The sequence below is a fragment of the Hemitrygon akajei genome, chromosome 6 (assembly GCF_048418815.1).
Source record: "Hemitrygon akajei chromosome 6, sHemAka1.3, whole genome shotgun sequence".
Taxonomy (NCBI): Eukaryota; Metazoa; Chordata; class Chondrichthyes; order Myliobatiformes; family Dasyatidae; genus Hemitrygon; species Hemitrygon akajei.
Window position 1 is genome coordinate 99,073,633 of NC_133129.1, and position 12,151 is coordinate 99,085,783.

General features: G+C 38.5%; 1 protein-coding gene across 1 annotated transcript in view; it reads right to left on the reverse strand.

Moving 5' to 3' along the window:
- Nucleotides 1-12,151, reverse strand: part of LOC140729819 (uncharacterized) — a 348,439-nt gene that overhangs the window by 36,525 nt on the left and 299,763 nt on the right. Inside the window, exon 6 of the mRNA XM_073050030.1 lies at nucleotides 1,398-1,516. Coding sequence (XP_072906131.1) covers nucleotides 1,398-1,516 — 119 coding nt within the window. The remainder of the gene's footprint in view (nucleotides 1-1,397; nucleotides 1,517-12,151) is intronic.

Genomic DNA, 12,151 nt, shown 5'->3' on the forward strand with positions numbered 1-12,151 from the left:
CCCTTGAAGAGAGAGGAATGTGACATTAAAGTGAGAATTACTTGTTTAATCAAGACAGATGGAACTGGAAAATAGTACAGAAAAGAAAATACATTGTATGACAGATGGAAATGTGATTCAGGCTGTTAGAATTAAAATTTTCAAAGTAAATTCATTATCGAAGTACATATATATCACCATATCAAACCCTGACATTCATTTTCTTGTGGGCATACTCAATAAACCTATAGAATAATAACCATGACAGATTCAATAAAAGACTGCCCCAACTTGGATGTTCAACCAAAATGCAAAAGGCAACAAACTGTGAAAATACAAAAAGAAGAAATAATCATAGTAACTAAATAAGCAATAAATATCAAGAATATGATGTGAAGAGTCCTTGAAAGTGAGTCCATAGGTTGTGGCAACATTTCAATGATGAGGCAAGTGACATTTTCCCCTTTGTTCAAGAGGCTGATGGTTGTGGGGTAGTGTCTGTTCCTGAACCTGGTGCTGTGAGTCCTGAGGCTCCTGTACCTTCCTGATGGTAAGTGTTAGCTTAGTGTCTGTTTCCACAGATGCTGCCTGTTCAGTTGAGTGTTATCAGTATTTCTGTTTATTGGAACATATGAAAGATCCCAGTTTGAATACACCAGTGGAAAAAAGACTGATTATAGAAAGCTCAGTGATGAAATACCCAAGACAATGAAAATAAGGATGGCAGAAACCATTAAATGGAATCCAAAATAGGTATGTAAATGGGAAAGTAAAAGTTACAAGAGAACGACTGGGCCAACTGAAAACCAAAAGGAAATTTGTTAATAGAGGCAAAGGGCATGGCCAAGATACTCAGTAAGTATGTTAGTAAGTATTACTTGCCACCAAGAAAGATGATGGTGGCTGTAACTACAGCACCAAAAGTTTTTATCAGGATTCTGGATGGGTAAAGTGTTTTAAACTGGAGGTACTGGGAAGACCAGGTGCATTTGAAGTAGATACGTTACATATTGCAGATAAGATGCATCTAAGGTTACTGAGGTAGCTGCAAGGACACGAGTCATAATTTTCCGAGTACTGTACCTATAGATTCCAACTGATGTCTTAATATCAGAAAATTGCATTGTTGCATCCTTGTTCAACAAAAGAGGGTGGGGATCAACTCTGTATTACAGACCAGTTAATTTCAATTTGGCAATTGGGAGGATTCTATTAATAATGATTAGACTGAATTAGCAGTCACTTGGGCAATTGGCACTGATTAAAGAAAGTCAATGTGGATATGACAGGAAAAAATCAATAATCAAATAACTTTAATACATGGTGGGAATGATTGTGAAAGCAAGGAAGTAATGTTAAGCTGATACATGTTACCATTGGGAGCACAGTAAATACAGGAGGGATGGCACTTGACTAACCTGATTTGCAAAGTCTCTCGAGAAGTTTTTGTATTCTGGTGAGTTCTCGTTCTCCAGCTCTGCTGAAAAATTCTGATTCATTATCCTGAGTTTGACATCAACACTGGCTTCAACTTCATCTGTAAATCATCAGTTACAATTTAATCAATCACACATCAGCCAAAATTTAATAGGGGATAAATTCTTTTGACACAGTAGCTTACAATGAACTGGAAATTAAGGACCCCCATGCCTTCTTCTCATTGCTGCCATGAGGAAGGAGTTACAGGAGCTTGAAGGCACACATTCAGCAATTCAGGAACAGCTTCTTCTCCTCAGCCTTCTGATTTCTGAATGGACATTGATCCAGTGAACACAACCTCACTATTTTTTGCATTAATTATTTAATTTAAACATTTGTATGTATTTACATTCACTGTAATTCACAGTTATTATCTTTTGCAATGTACTGCTGCTGCATAACAGCAAATTTTATGACATATGCCAGTGATATTGAACCTGATTATGGTTCTGAAATGACTGCTGTAAGATTAGTGCTGGCAGATTAAGGAATGACTCTGAGAAGTGGTATACTTGGAAGAATGAATGTTTGCAGCGTTAAGGGATTTAGGAACGATAAATGGGAAACATGTTTCAAAGAACAGCTACAGGATGTTGTGCCTGATTGCCTTTTGCTATTTGGTGCTAAGTGACAGTTGATCACGACTGTTTCTAGGTGTGAGAAACCCTTAACCTTGTGCTTCAATTTCCATATCAGATACGTAGGGGAATGGCATGTGGAGAATTCTGTTGGGATGTTGTTGGGGAAATTGGATGATATTGTCCTGAGATAACATTTTTATTAACACAATGCTGGACAAGAGAGTCAACCATTTCAATACATTTGACTGTTTATGTTATCATTCTGAAATAAAAATGGAAAGCATTATCTGCGGATTGAGAATTGGACTTCACATTTTAGATAAATACACTCTCTCCAGAACTGGGAGCATTTAGAAACCAGTTGTGTTTTGAGTTGCAGGAAAGAGAAGAAGAAGGGGAATGTCTGTGATGTGTTGGAGATCAAGAAGCAACGGAAGTTCCACAGTGGTGTTGAGTGAGAAAGAGGGAAGAAAGTTTGTTCATCACAGCAGTATTAGGAAATGTAGAAGAGGCATGACCCTAAAGCAGAAAAGCAGAGATGATTTACCAGTGAGCAATAACTTTACCAATAGGTGGCAAAATAACAAGCCACAAGAGGCCACAAAACGAGTGAGCAAAGAAACTAAACAATAAGTAACAGGGTAAACTTTAGGCAGGGGGAGTGCAAGCTAGGAGCATCTGGTTGAGGCTGGATACATCGTCAGGTGTGCTGGCTGGGTCAGGCTCATGCTATAGGGACTCTCTCTCAAGATTCCAGATGATCAGTGTGAGAATCTGTGGGGCTGGGGTGATGGGGTGAGGAGCGATCTCCATTTCACCTGGGAAATGGGTTGGGAGGAGGTGGTGAAGTTGAACTGTTTGAAGAAGAGCGTCCAGTGAGCATAAGGAAGTGAGCCTCAGGAAGGGCTGAGTTTGTGGATCTGCTGTATGGATATGAGGTTCTGGTGGTCAGTCCAGATCAGAAAGGGCTTGGCAAATAGCTGTTTGATCTCTTAGTTCATAACAATGTGTTGTAGTGTTGAACCTGTATCTTCCCATCCAGTTCTCACTGGGAGAGAACAGTGACCATGTCAAATGCATCTGCCTCTAACTTCCAGAGGGGTTTCTATGGCAGAGAATAGGAGTGGTAGTGAAGTGTCTCGAGCTCCTCGAAAACTCCCTGATGGCGGTAGCAGACCAGGTGATTCATGAGGTAGGTGACTTGGTGAGTGAGGTGAGAGAAGTGTCGACTTGCCTGGCAGAAGGGGTTCTGGTGGTCTTGGAGAAGATGAGGATGTTATCGAGGTAGATGAATGCATACCTGTGTAGCATTCTCAGAGGGTCACGTTAATGAGGATTTGGACTGTTGAAAAGATCGAAAGGCATCTCCAGGTATTTGCTGTGGCCAGTAGGTGTCATGAATGTGCCTTCCACTCTTCTCCCTGTCGGAGATGGATCAGTTTGATCTAGTGCTCTGTAGATCTAGTTTTTGAAGATCTTGGTCTCGTGGAGGGTTTCAAATGCACTACCATCAAGGGCAGAGGGTAGGAGTACTTCATGGTGACTTTGTGCAGTCCACAGTAGTCAATGCAGAGATGAAGACCCCTCCCCCATCTTTCATTTTGACATAGAATCCTGCACTGACTGGGGACAGGGATGGGTAAATAAAGTCACACTGTAGCCCTTCAGTGATGCAGTGATTCACGGCTTTGGTCTTAGGTGGAGACTGAGAACTGATGGCCTCAGGAAGGGCTGGTATCCAGGAAGAGGTCAGTCATCTGATCTGTGAGGTGGCAGGGTGCTGGCTTTCTTTCTACTGAGGGCAATGCTAAGTTGTGCTATTCCTGTGGGAGTTTGGTGAGGTAGAAGATTTCCTCCATTTCCACAGATTTATGGGTTGAAGTCAACTGGGTTGTAGGCAGGAGGTCCGACAAGTGGTTCGCCAACTCAGCAGTGCATCTGACAAACAGGTGAAGAGTGTTGTGACTGGTGAGTCAGGAGTAACCTGGATGAGAGGAGTGTTGGGCGAGTTGATCAGGAGGAATTGATCACGGTGCTCTCCAACTCTGATGTGCACAGACTCTGAATATCCAAGACCCAAGGGACATCAGTCAATGACCATGGTGTTGATGTGGAAGAAAACATAACCGAACCAAATAGAAAATACCAGCAGCACCGGCAGGGATAGACCTTCGATTTCTGTAAAAGCCTGCTCCGCTCCTTTGGTTAAAGCCGTTATCATTTGGAAACTGTGTGTTTACAGTAGAACGTTTGAAGAGTGATGGAAAGCAAGATCTTTTTATGTGGTTGTAAATTGAAACATAGTGGTGCTCTGAAGACCGGGGTGTCATCCGGTCTCTTACAGGTGCAGTACCTGCATTCCTGAGACTCAAGTCACACATCACTGAAGCAAATACAGGTTAACGGTTTGTGGTCCAACATCTCCTGTCATCCAGCCTGTCTTTATCTCTCGTCGACCTGAACTATCTATTAATTCTAACTATTATGTAAATTAACTAAGATCTGCACTACTCTCTAACCAATTACCCTACTAGGGCAACTTTTGCAATCTCAGTTGACAGCAATCTCAGCTGCAGTCTTTCCAGTTTACAGAAACTCAAAGTTCAGAATATATACAGTATGTCAGCATATACAAGCCTGAGATTCATTGATCCAGTTAATCACATTATCAGCCAGATTGTTGATATAGATGATAAAGAACAACTGATCTCTGTGGCACTCCACTAGTCACAGACCTCGGGTCAGAGGCAATCATCTACTACCACTCTGTCTTCTCCATCAAAGCCAACGTCTAATTCAATTTACTGCCTCATCTTGAATGCTGAGCAATGGAACCTTCTTAATCAACCTCCCATGCGGGACTTTGTCAAATGCCTTGCTAAAGTCCATGCAGACAACATCCATCGCCTTGACTTTATCCACTTTCTTTATAGTTTCCTGAAAAAACTCTGTATGATTGGTTAGAAATGACCTACGACACACAAAGCCATGCTGACTATGCATATATTTGAATATCTGGTCACTTAGCATACCTTCCAATAACTTTCCCAGTACTGATGTCAGGATCATCAGCCTACAATTTCCTGGATAATTTTTAGAGCCTTTCTTAAACAGTGGAAGAACATTGGCTATTCACCAATCCTCAATCTATCCACCAGTCACCTGTCACCAAGGATGATTTAAATATCTTTGCCAGGGCCCCAGTAATTTCTACATTTGCATCTCCTAGGGTCCAAAAAGGCACCATGTCAGGCCCTGGGGATTTATTTACCGTAATTTGCATCGGGACTGCAAAACCCTCCTCCTCTGCAATCTGCAAAAGGTGCATTAAGTCAATGCCACTCTGCATCCCTTCTATAGGCTCTGTACCAATCTCCTGAGGAAACGGAGATGCAAAAAAATCCATTTAAGATCCCCATCTCCACACATGGATTACCATTCTAGGGGAGACTGCCTCTGTCTGTCAATGGAGTAACACTAATTCTGTGCTGCTCTTAGTCTTCTCTCTCTCTCCCCCCCAGCTTAAATTTTGAATTTAAAATTCTTATTTGCTGATTCTTGAAGGGGAGTAATAGGTTTATGTCTACGAGAAGTGGGAAGAATCAGCATGAACCTACTGACAAAGGTAATGGAAAAGGAAAGATGCCAAAGGAAAGATCTGATGAAATGCCAGCATGGGCTGAAGATATCGTTCGGACACTGAAATCAATTCAAGATCAGAATAAGGCAATTAAAGATCAACTGGAAAAGAATAATACTGAAATGAAGTTATTTCAGGGAAAACTTAAAGATGTGGAAACTCAAGTTACTAAACATGAAGAGGAATTGAAGTCAACTAAGCAAAAACTGACTGAAATTACAACCCGTTTGGAAAAATAGCGCAATTTGATTATTGATCTGGAAACTAGGTCTCGCCTAAACAACAATCGTTGGATTGCAAGAAGGAGCTGAAAATGGAGACTTAACGGTTTACTTTGCTAAGCTCTTTCATGATCTATTTCTGACTATTTTATCACAGCCGCCTGCTATTGAAAGAGCACACAGGCTGTCCACTTCGAAATTTAAAGATTCAACCAGACCAAGATTTATTTTGGTTTGTTTTCATCACTTTAAAATTAAAGATCAAATAATGTGACAGGCAAGAAAACATAGAGTTTTCACATTCAATGAGTCTGAGCTCTGTTCTTATGAAGATTATCTGAAAGAAGTAATGGAACAAAGAGCAAGATTTGTTTTGGTAATGAAACAAGCATATGATAAGAAACTATTTCCCTCTTTGAGTTACCTGACAAAAATGAAAATTTTTCCTCCTAATTCTTCCCCATGTACTTTCTTTGACCCAAAAGTCACGTTGGATTTTGTCCAGGCTATACCTGTCACCGCCATTGAATTTACTACCAAATGAACTATCTGAAAAGCTGTTTATTTATCTGTATATTACTCACATTTCGAAAAGAAGATATATGAAGGCTGTTTGGATACTTTATTGACAGATTAATAATAGAAGATAAGAAAACCTGCTCATCATTACATCCTATTGGAATTTTTTTGGGAAAGAAGATTTACGGTTCAAGTTTGACTGTTTAAATGGTTAATAACATATTTGTCTGAGAAAAGAGGATAAAAGGATTTGTTCCTTTTATCCAATATTTGGTTTGATTTTTTTTGTTGTTTCTTAACTTACTAACTGGTAGTTTTATTTCCTACCAATAGGGTTTCTTTTTATATATATATCTGCAAGGGTTTAGTTACTATGATATTGCTAATTAATATTTTTGTAAATTTAGTTCGGTTAAATATACTATCAACCTTTTTTTATCTGTTTTATTATAGCGCCCTATTACCAAATTTAAAGTTTTCTTACAGATTTAAAGCTAAACTTAAGATGGCGCTGGTTTTTCTCTCTAAGAGATTATATTATTTTGGTTCTTTTTCTGTTTAATACATGATGGAAATGTAAATACTCTCCTTTGTTGAGACGATACTGCCTTTCCTGCAAGGTCATTTTATTTTCTTTGTGTACTGGCTGGGGGGAGGGAGAGACGAGTCTGACAGAGCGGCCCATGGCTTTGCATCCATCTTAGTTCGCTTACATTTTTTTTGGGCTTTTGGGAGGGTGGTTGGGTTTAGAGTTAGGAGTTTTTTTCCCATTGGCTGGTTCCAAAGAATGCATGTTTTCTATATTGCTGTATTCTTCATCACCGCCAACTTTGATAATCTCGTATTGGTATGTGTTCTGCGCATGTATAAAGTAAATTGGAATAAAATTATAGTATGGCAGCTAAACAGATTAATGTAGTAAGTTGGAATGTACATGGTTGGAATCATCCTATTAAACAAAAAAATACTTTAAAAATTATTAATCGATTCCAACCTGATATAATTTTTGCTCAGGGGATGCATATCAGGGCGGGAGATCAAAATAGATTTTTTCGTTGGTGGAATGGATTACAATAGACAATAGACGATAGGTGCAGAAGTAGACCATTCGGCCCTTCGAGCCTGCACTGCCATTTTGAGATCATGGCTGATCATCTACTATCAATACCCGGTTCCTGCCTTGTCCCCATATCTCTTGATTCCCCTATCCATAAGATACCTATCTAGCTCCTTCTTGAAAGCATCCAGAGAATTGGCCTCTACTACCTTCCGAGGCAGTGCATTCCAGACCCCCACAACTCTCTGGGAGAAGAAGTTTTTCCTTAACTCTGTCCTAAATGACCTACCCCTTATTCTCAAAACATGCCCTCTGGTACTGGACTCTCCCAGCATCTGGAACATATTTCCTGCCTCTATCTTGTCCAATCCCTTAATAATCTTATATGTTTCAATCAGATCCCCTCTCAGTCTCCTTAATTCCAGCGTGTACAAGCCCAGTCTCTCTAACCTCTCTGCGTAAGACAGTCCAGACATCCCAGGAATTAACCTTGTCAATCTACGCTGCACTTCCTCTACAGCCAGGATGTCCTTCCTTAACCCTGGAGACCAAAACTGTACACAATACTCCAGGTGTGGTCTCACCAGGGCTCTGTACAAATGCAAGAGGATTTCCTTGCTCTTGTACTCAATTCCCTTTGTAATAAAGGCCAACATTCCATTAGCCTTCTTCACTGCCTGCTGCACTTGCTCATTCACCTTCAGTGACTGATGAACAAGGACTCCTAGATCTCTTTGTATTACTCCCTTACCTAACTCTACACCGTTCAGATAATAATCTGCCTTCCTGTTCTTACTCCCAAAGTGGATAACCTCACATTTATTCACATTAAATGTCATCTGCCAAGTATCTACCCACTCACCCAGCCTATCCAAGTCACCCTGAATTCTCCTAACATCCTCATCACATGTCACACTGCCACCCAGCTTAGTATCATCAACAAATTTGCTGATGTTATTCTCAATGCCTTCATCTAAATCCTTGACGTAAATCGTAAACAGCTGTGGTCCCAATACCGAGCCCTGTGGCACCCCACTAGTCACCAACTGCCATTCCGAGAAACACTCATTCACCGCTACCCTTTGCTTTCTATCTGCCAACCAGTTTTCTATCCATGTCAATGTCTTCCCCCCAATGCCATGAGCTTTGATTTTACCTGTCAATCTCCTATGTGGGACCTTATCAAATGCCTTCTGAAAATCGAGGTACACTACATCCACTGGATCTCCCCCGTCTAACTTCCTGGTTACATCCTTGAAAAATTCCAACAGATTAGTCAAGCATGATTTACCCTTGGTAAATCCATGCTGGCTCGGCCCAATCCTATCACTGCTATCTAGATATGTCACTATTTCATCCTTAATAATGGACTCTAGCATCTTCCCCACTACCAATGTCAGGCTGACAGGTCAATAGTTCTCTGTTTTCTCCCTCCTTCCTTTCTTAAAAAGTGGGATAACATTAGCCATTCTCCAATCGTCACGAACTGATCCTGAATCTAAGGAACATTGGAAAATGATTACCAATGCATCCGCAATTTCCAGGGCCACCTCCTTTAGTACCCTAGGATGCAGACCATCTGGACCTGGGGATTTGTCAGCCTTCAGTCCCATCAGTCTACTCATCACCGTTTCCTTCCTAATGTCAATCTGTTTCATTTCCACTGTTACCCTATGTCTTCGGCCCATCCATACATCTGGGAGATTGCTTGTGTCTTCCTTAGTGAAGACAGATCTAAAGTACTCATTAAATTCTTCTGCCATTTCTCTGTTTCCCATAACAATTTCACCCAATTTATTCTTCAAGGGCCCAACATTGTTCTTAACTATCTTCTTTCTCTTCACATACCTAAAAAAGCTTTTGCTATCCTCCTTTATATTCCTGGCTAGCTTGCGTTTGTACCTCATTTTTTCTCCCCGTATTGCCTTTTTAGTTAAGTTCTGTTGTTCCTTAAAAACTTCCCAATCATCTGTCCTCCCACTCACTTTAGCTCTGTCATACTTCCTTTTTTTTAATGCTATGCAATCTCTGACTTCCTTTATCAACCAATGTGGCCCCTTTCCCCCCCCCCTTTGAATCCTTCCTTCTCCGGGGGATGAACTGATTTTGCACCTTGTGCATTACAGCTCCATGCTACTTCTCAGAGCAAAACTAAGTGCGTATCTATCTTTATTAAACCTAATATAATTACTCAAGAGGATATCAAATCAGATTCTAATGGTAGATTTTTAATTGTTAAAGGAGTGATTTGTAATAAAGGTTGTTTTGGTTCATTTGTATGGCCCTAATTTAGATGATCCTTCTTTTTTTTTAAAAAAAAAATTGCTTTATTGCTAGATTTAAATGAGTATATGTTGATAATGGTTGGAAATTTTAAACATTGTTTAAATCCTATGACTGACAAGAGCTCAACTAATCAGCGACTTCCAAATCGCTCTGCGTCAGTTATTAACTCCTTTTTGACCGATTTTGGGTTGATCGAATTATGGAGGCATTTACACCCTGATAACAGAGAATATTCTTTTTTTCACATTTATAAAAATATTCAAGGATTGATTATATTATAGTTGATCCCCTCCTTTTGCCTAATGTTAAAAACTGTGAATATGGCGTTATTCCTATATCTGATCATGCGCATTTGAGTTTGTCCTTTGAAGTTGATGATGTCATTTTTGGCCGTCCACCATGGTGCATGTCTCAGACTTTATTGCAAAACTCTGACTTTATTAGTTTTATTGAAAGTCAGATAAAAGAATTTTTTCTTTTTAATGATATAGGAGGTATGTCTAAATTAATTATATGGGATACATTCAAAGCATTTTTACGTGGCCAGATTATTTCTTATTTAGCTAAACTTAGAAAACAGACTAAAGCAGAATTAGATAAAATTTCAAAACAAATTAAATATTTAGATAATTTCTATGCAACTTCCCCTAATATTGGCTTATTTTAAAAAAAGAGTGGAACTTCAATCACAATATAACCTATTATCAATGCAGCCAATTCTAGGTTATCTACTTAAGTTAAAGAGCCCATTTTATATGTTTGGAGATAAAAATAATAAACTACTTGCACCTTAATTAAGTCGGCTGGAGCCAAGAGGCAAATTTTGAAAATTCGTAGAAAAGATAGTACCCTGGCTCGGGAATATGAAGAAATTAATAAGATTTTTCAAGATATTTATACTGAACTTCATAAATCTCAATGTCCAGTAGAGTCTTCTGAAATGAATGCTTTTTTACGAAAGATTGCTTTTCCTAAAATTTCTGCTGAGAATCAAAAAACTCTTGATGCCCAAATTACTGAATCCAAAATTCATAAAGCTATTTCTTCAATGCAACCTGGTAAGGCCCTGGGACTTGATGGTTATCCGGTAGAATTTTATAAAAAATTTGGAAAATTTCTTTCTCCATATATGTTGGAGATGTTTAAAGATTCTTTTGTGAAAAGTGTTTTACCCTCTACTTTTTATGAAGCTTCGATTTCTTTAATTCTCTAAAAGGATAAATATCCTACTGATTGTGCCTCATACAGACCTATTTCATTATTAAATGTTGATGCTAAGATTCTGTCAAAGATAATGGCCAATCGGCTGGAGAGTGTTTTGGGTGAAATTATTTTCAAAGATCAAACAGGCTTTATAAAGGGTCAGTATTCTTTTTCAAATATTCAGAGACTATTTAACATTATATATTCACCTTCTTCTAAAACTCCACAATGCGTATATCTTTGGATGCTGAAAATGGCATTTGATCGAGTCGTATGGAAATATTTATTCAATGTTTTAGAAAAATTTGGTTTTGGTATTAATTTTAATAATTGGATTAGAATGATATGTAAAGCTCCTATTGCTATTGTTGTCACTAATAACTGTAGGTCTCCTTTTTTCAGCTATCACAGGGAACAAGACGAGGTTGTCAATTAAGTCCTTTGTTATTTAACTTAATACTAGAACCCCTTGCTATTGCTCTTCGTGAAGCCAAAAATATTCATGGGATTCTTGTGAATGAGACCATGCACAAGATCTCTCTTTACGCTGATGATTTATTGGTATATATATATCTAAGCCCAAAGAATCTATTCCTGCTTTGCTAAAATTATTTGACGAATTTGGAGATTTTTCAGGATATAAAATAAATTTTAGTAAAAGTGAATTACTTCCTTTAAATAAATCTGACTCTATATATGATAATATTCCTTTTAAAGGTACGGATTCTTTTAGATATTTAGGTGTTATAATTACTAAAAAATATAAGTATCTTTATAAAGCCAATTTTCCTCCTTTAGTGGACTCTATGTAGTATTCATTTAGTAGATGGAGCCCACTTACATTTTCACTTGTTGGTTGTATTCATGTAGCTAAAATGATGACTTTACCAAAATTTTTGTATTTATTTCAGAATATTCCTGTTTTTTTGACTAAGAAGTTTTTTGATTGGATTGATTCTATTATTCTATCTTTTATTTGGGATAATAAAAGACCAAGATTTGGTAAATGTCATTTGCAAAAGTTGAAAAAAGACAGAGGTCTCGCTTTGCCTAATCTAAGGATGTATTATTGGGCTGTTAATTTGTGGTATATGTCCTTTTGGTTATATTGGGGTGATAGGAATGATCGACCAGTTTGGGTAGACCTGGAGCTGAGAGCTGTGAAAGTTTTATTTAACTTAATTAT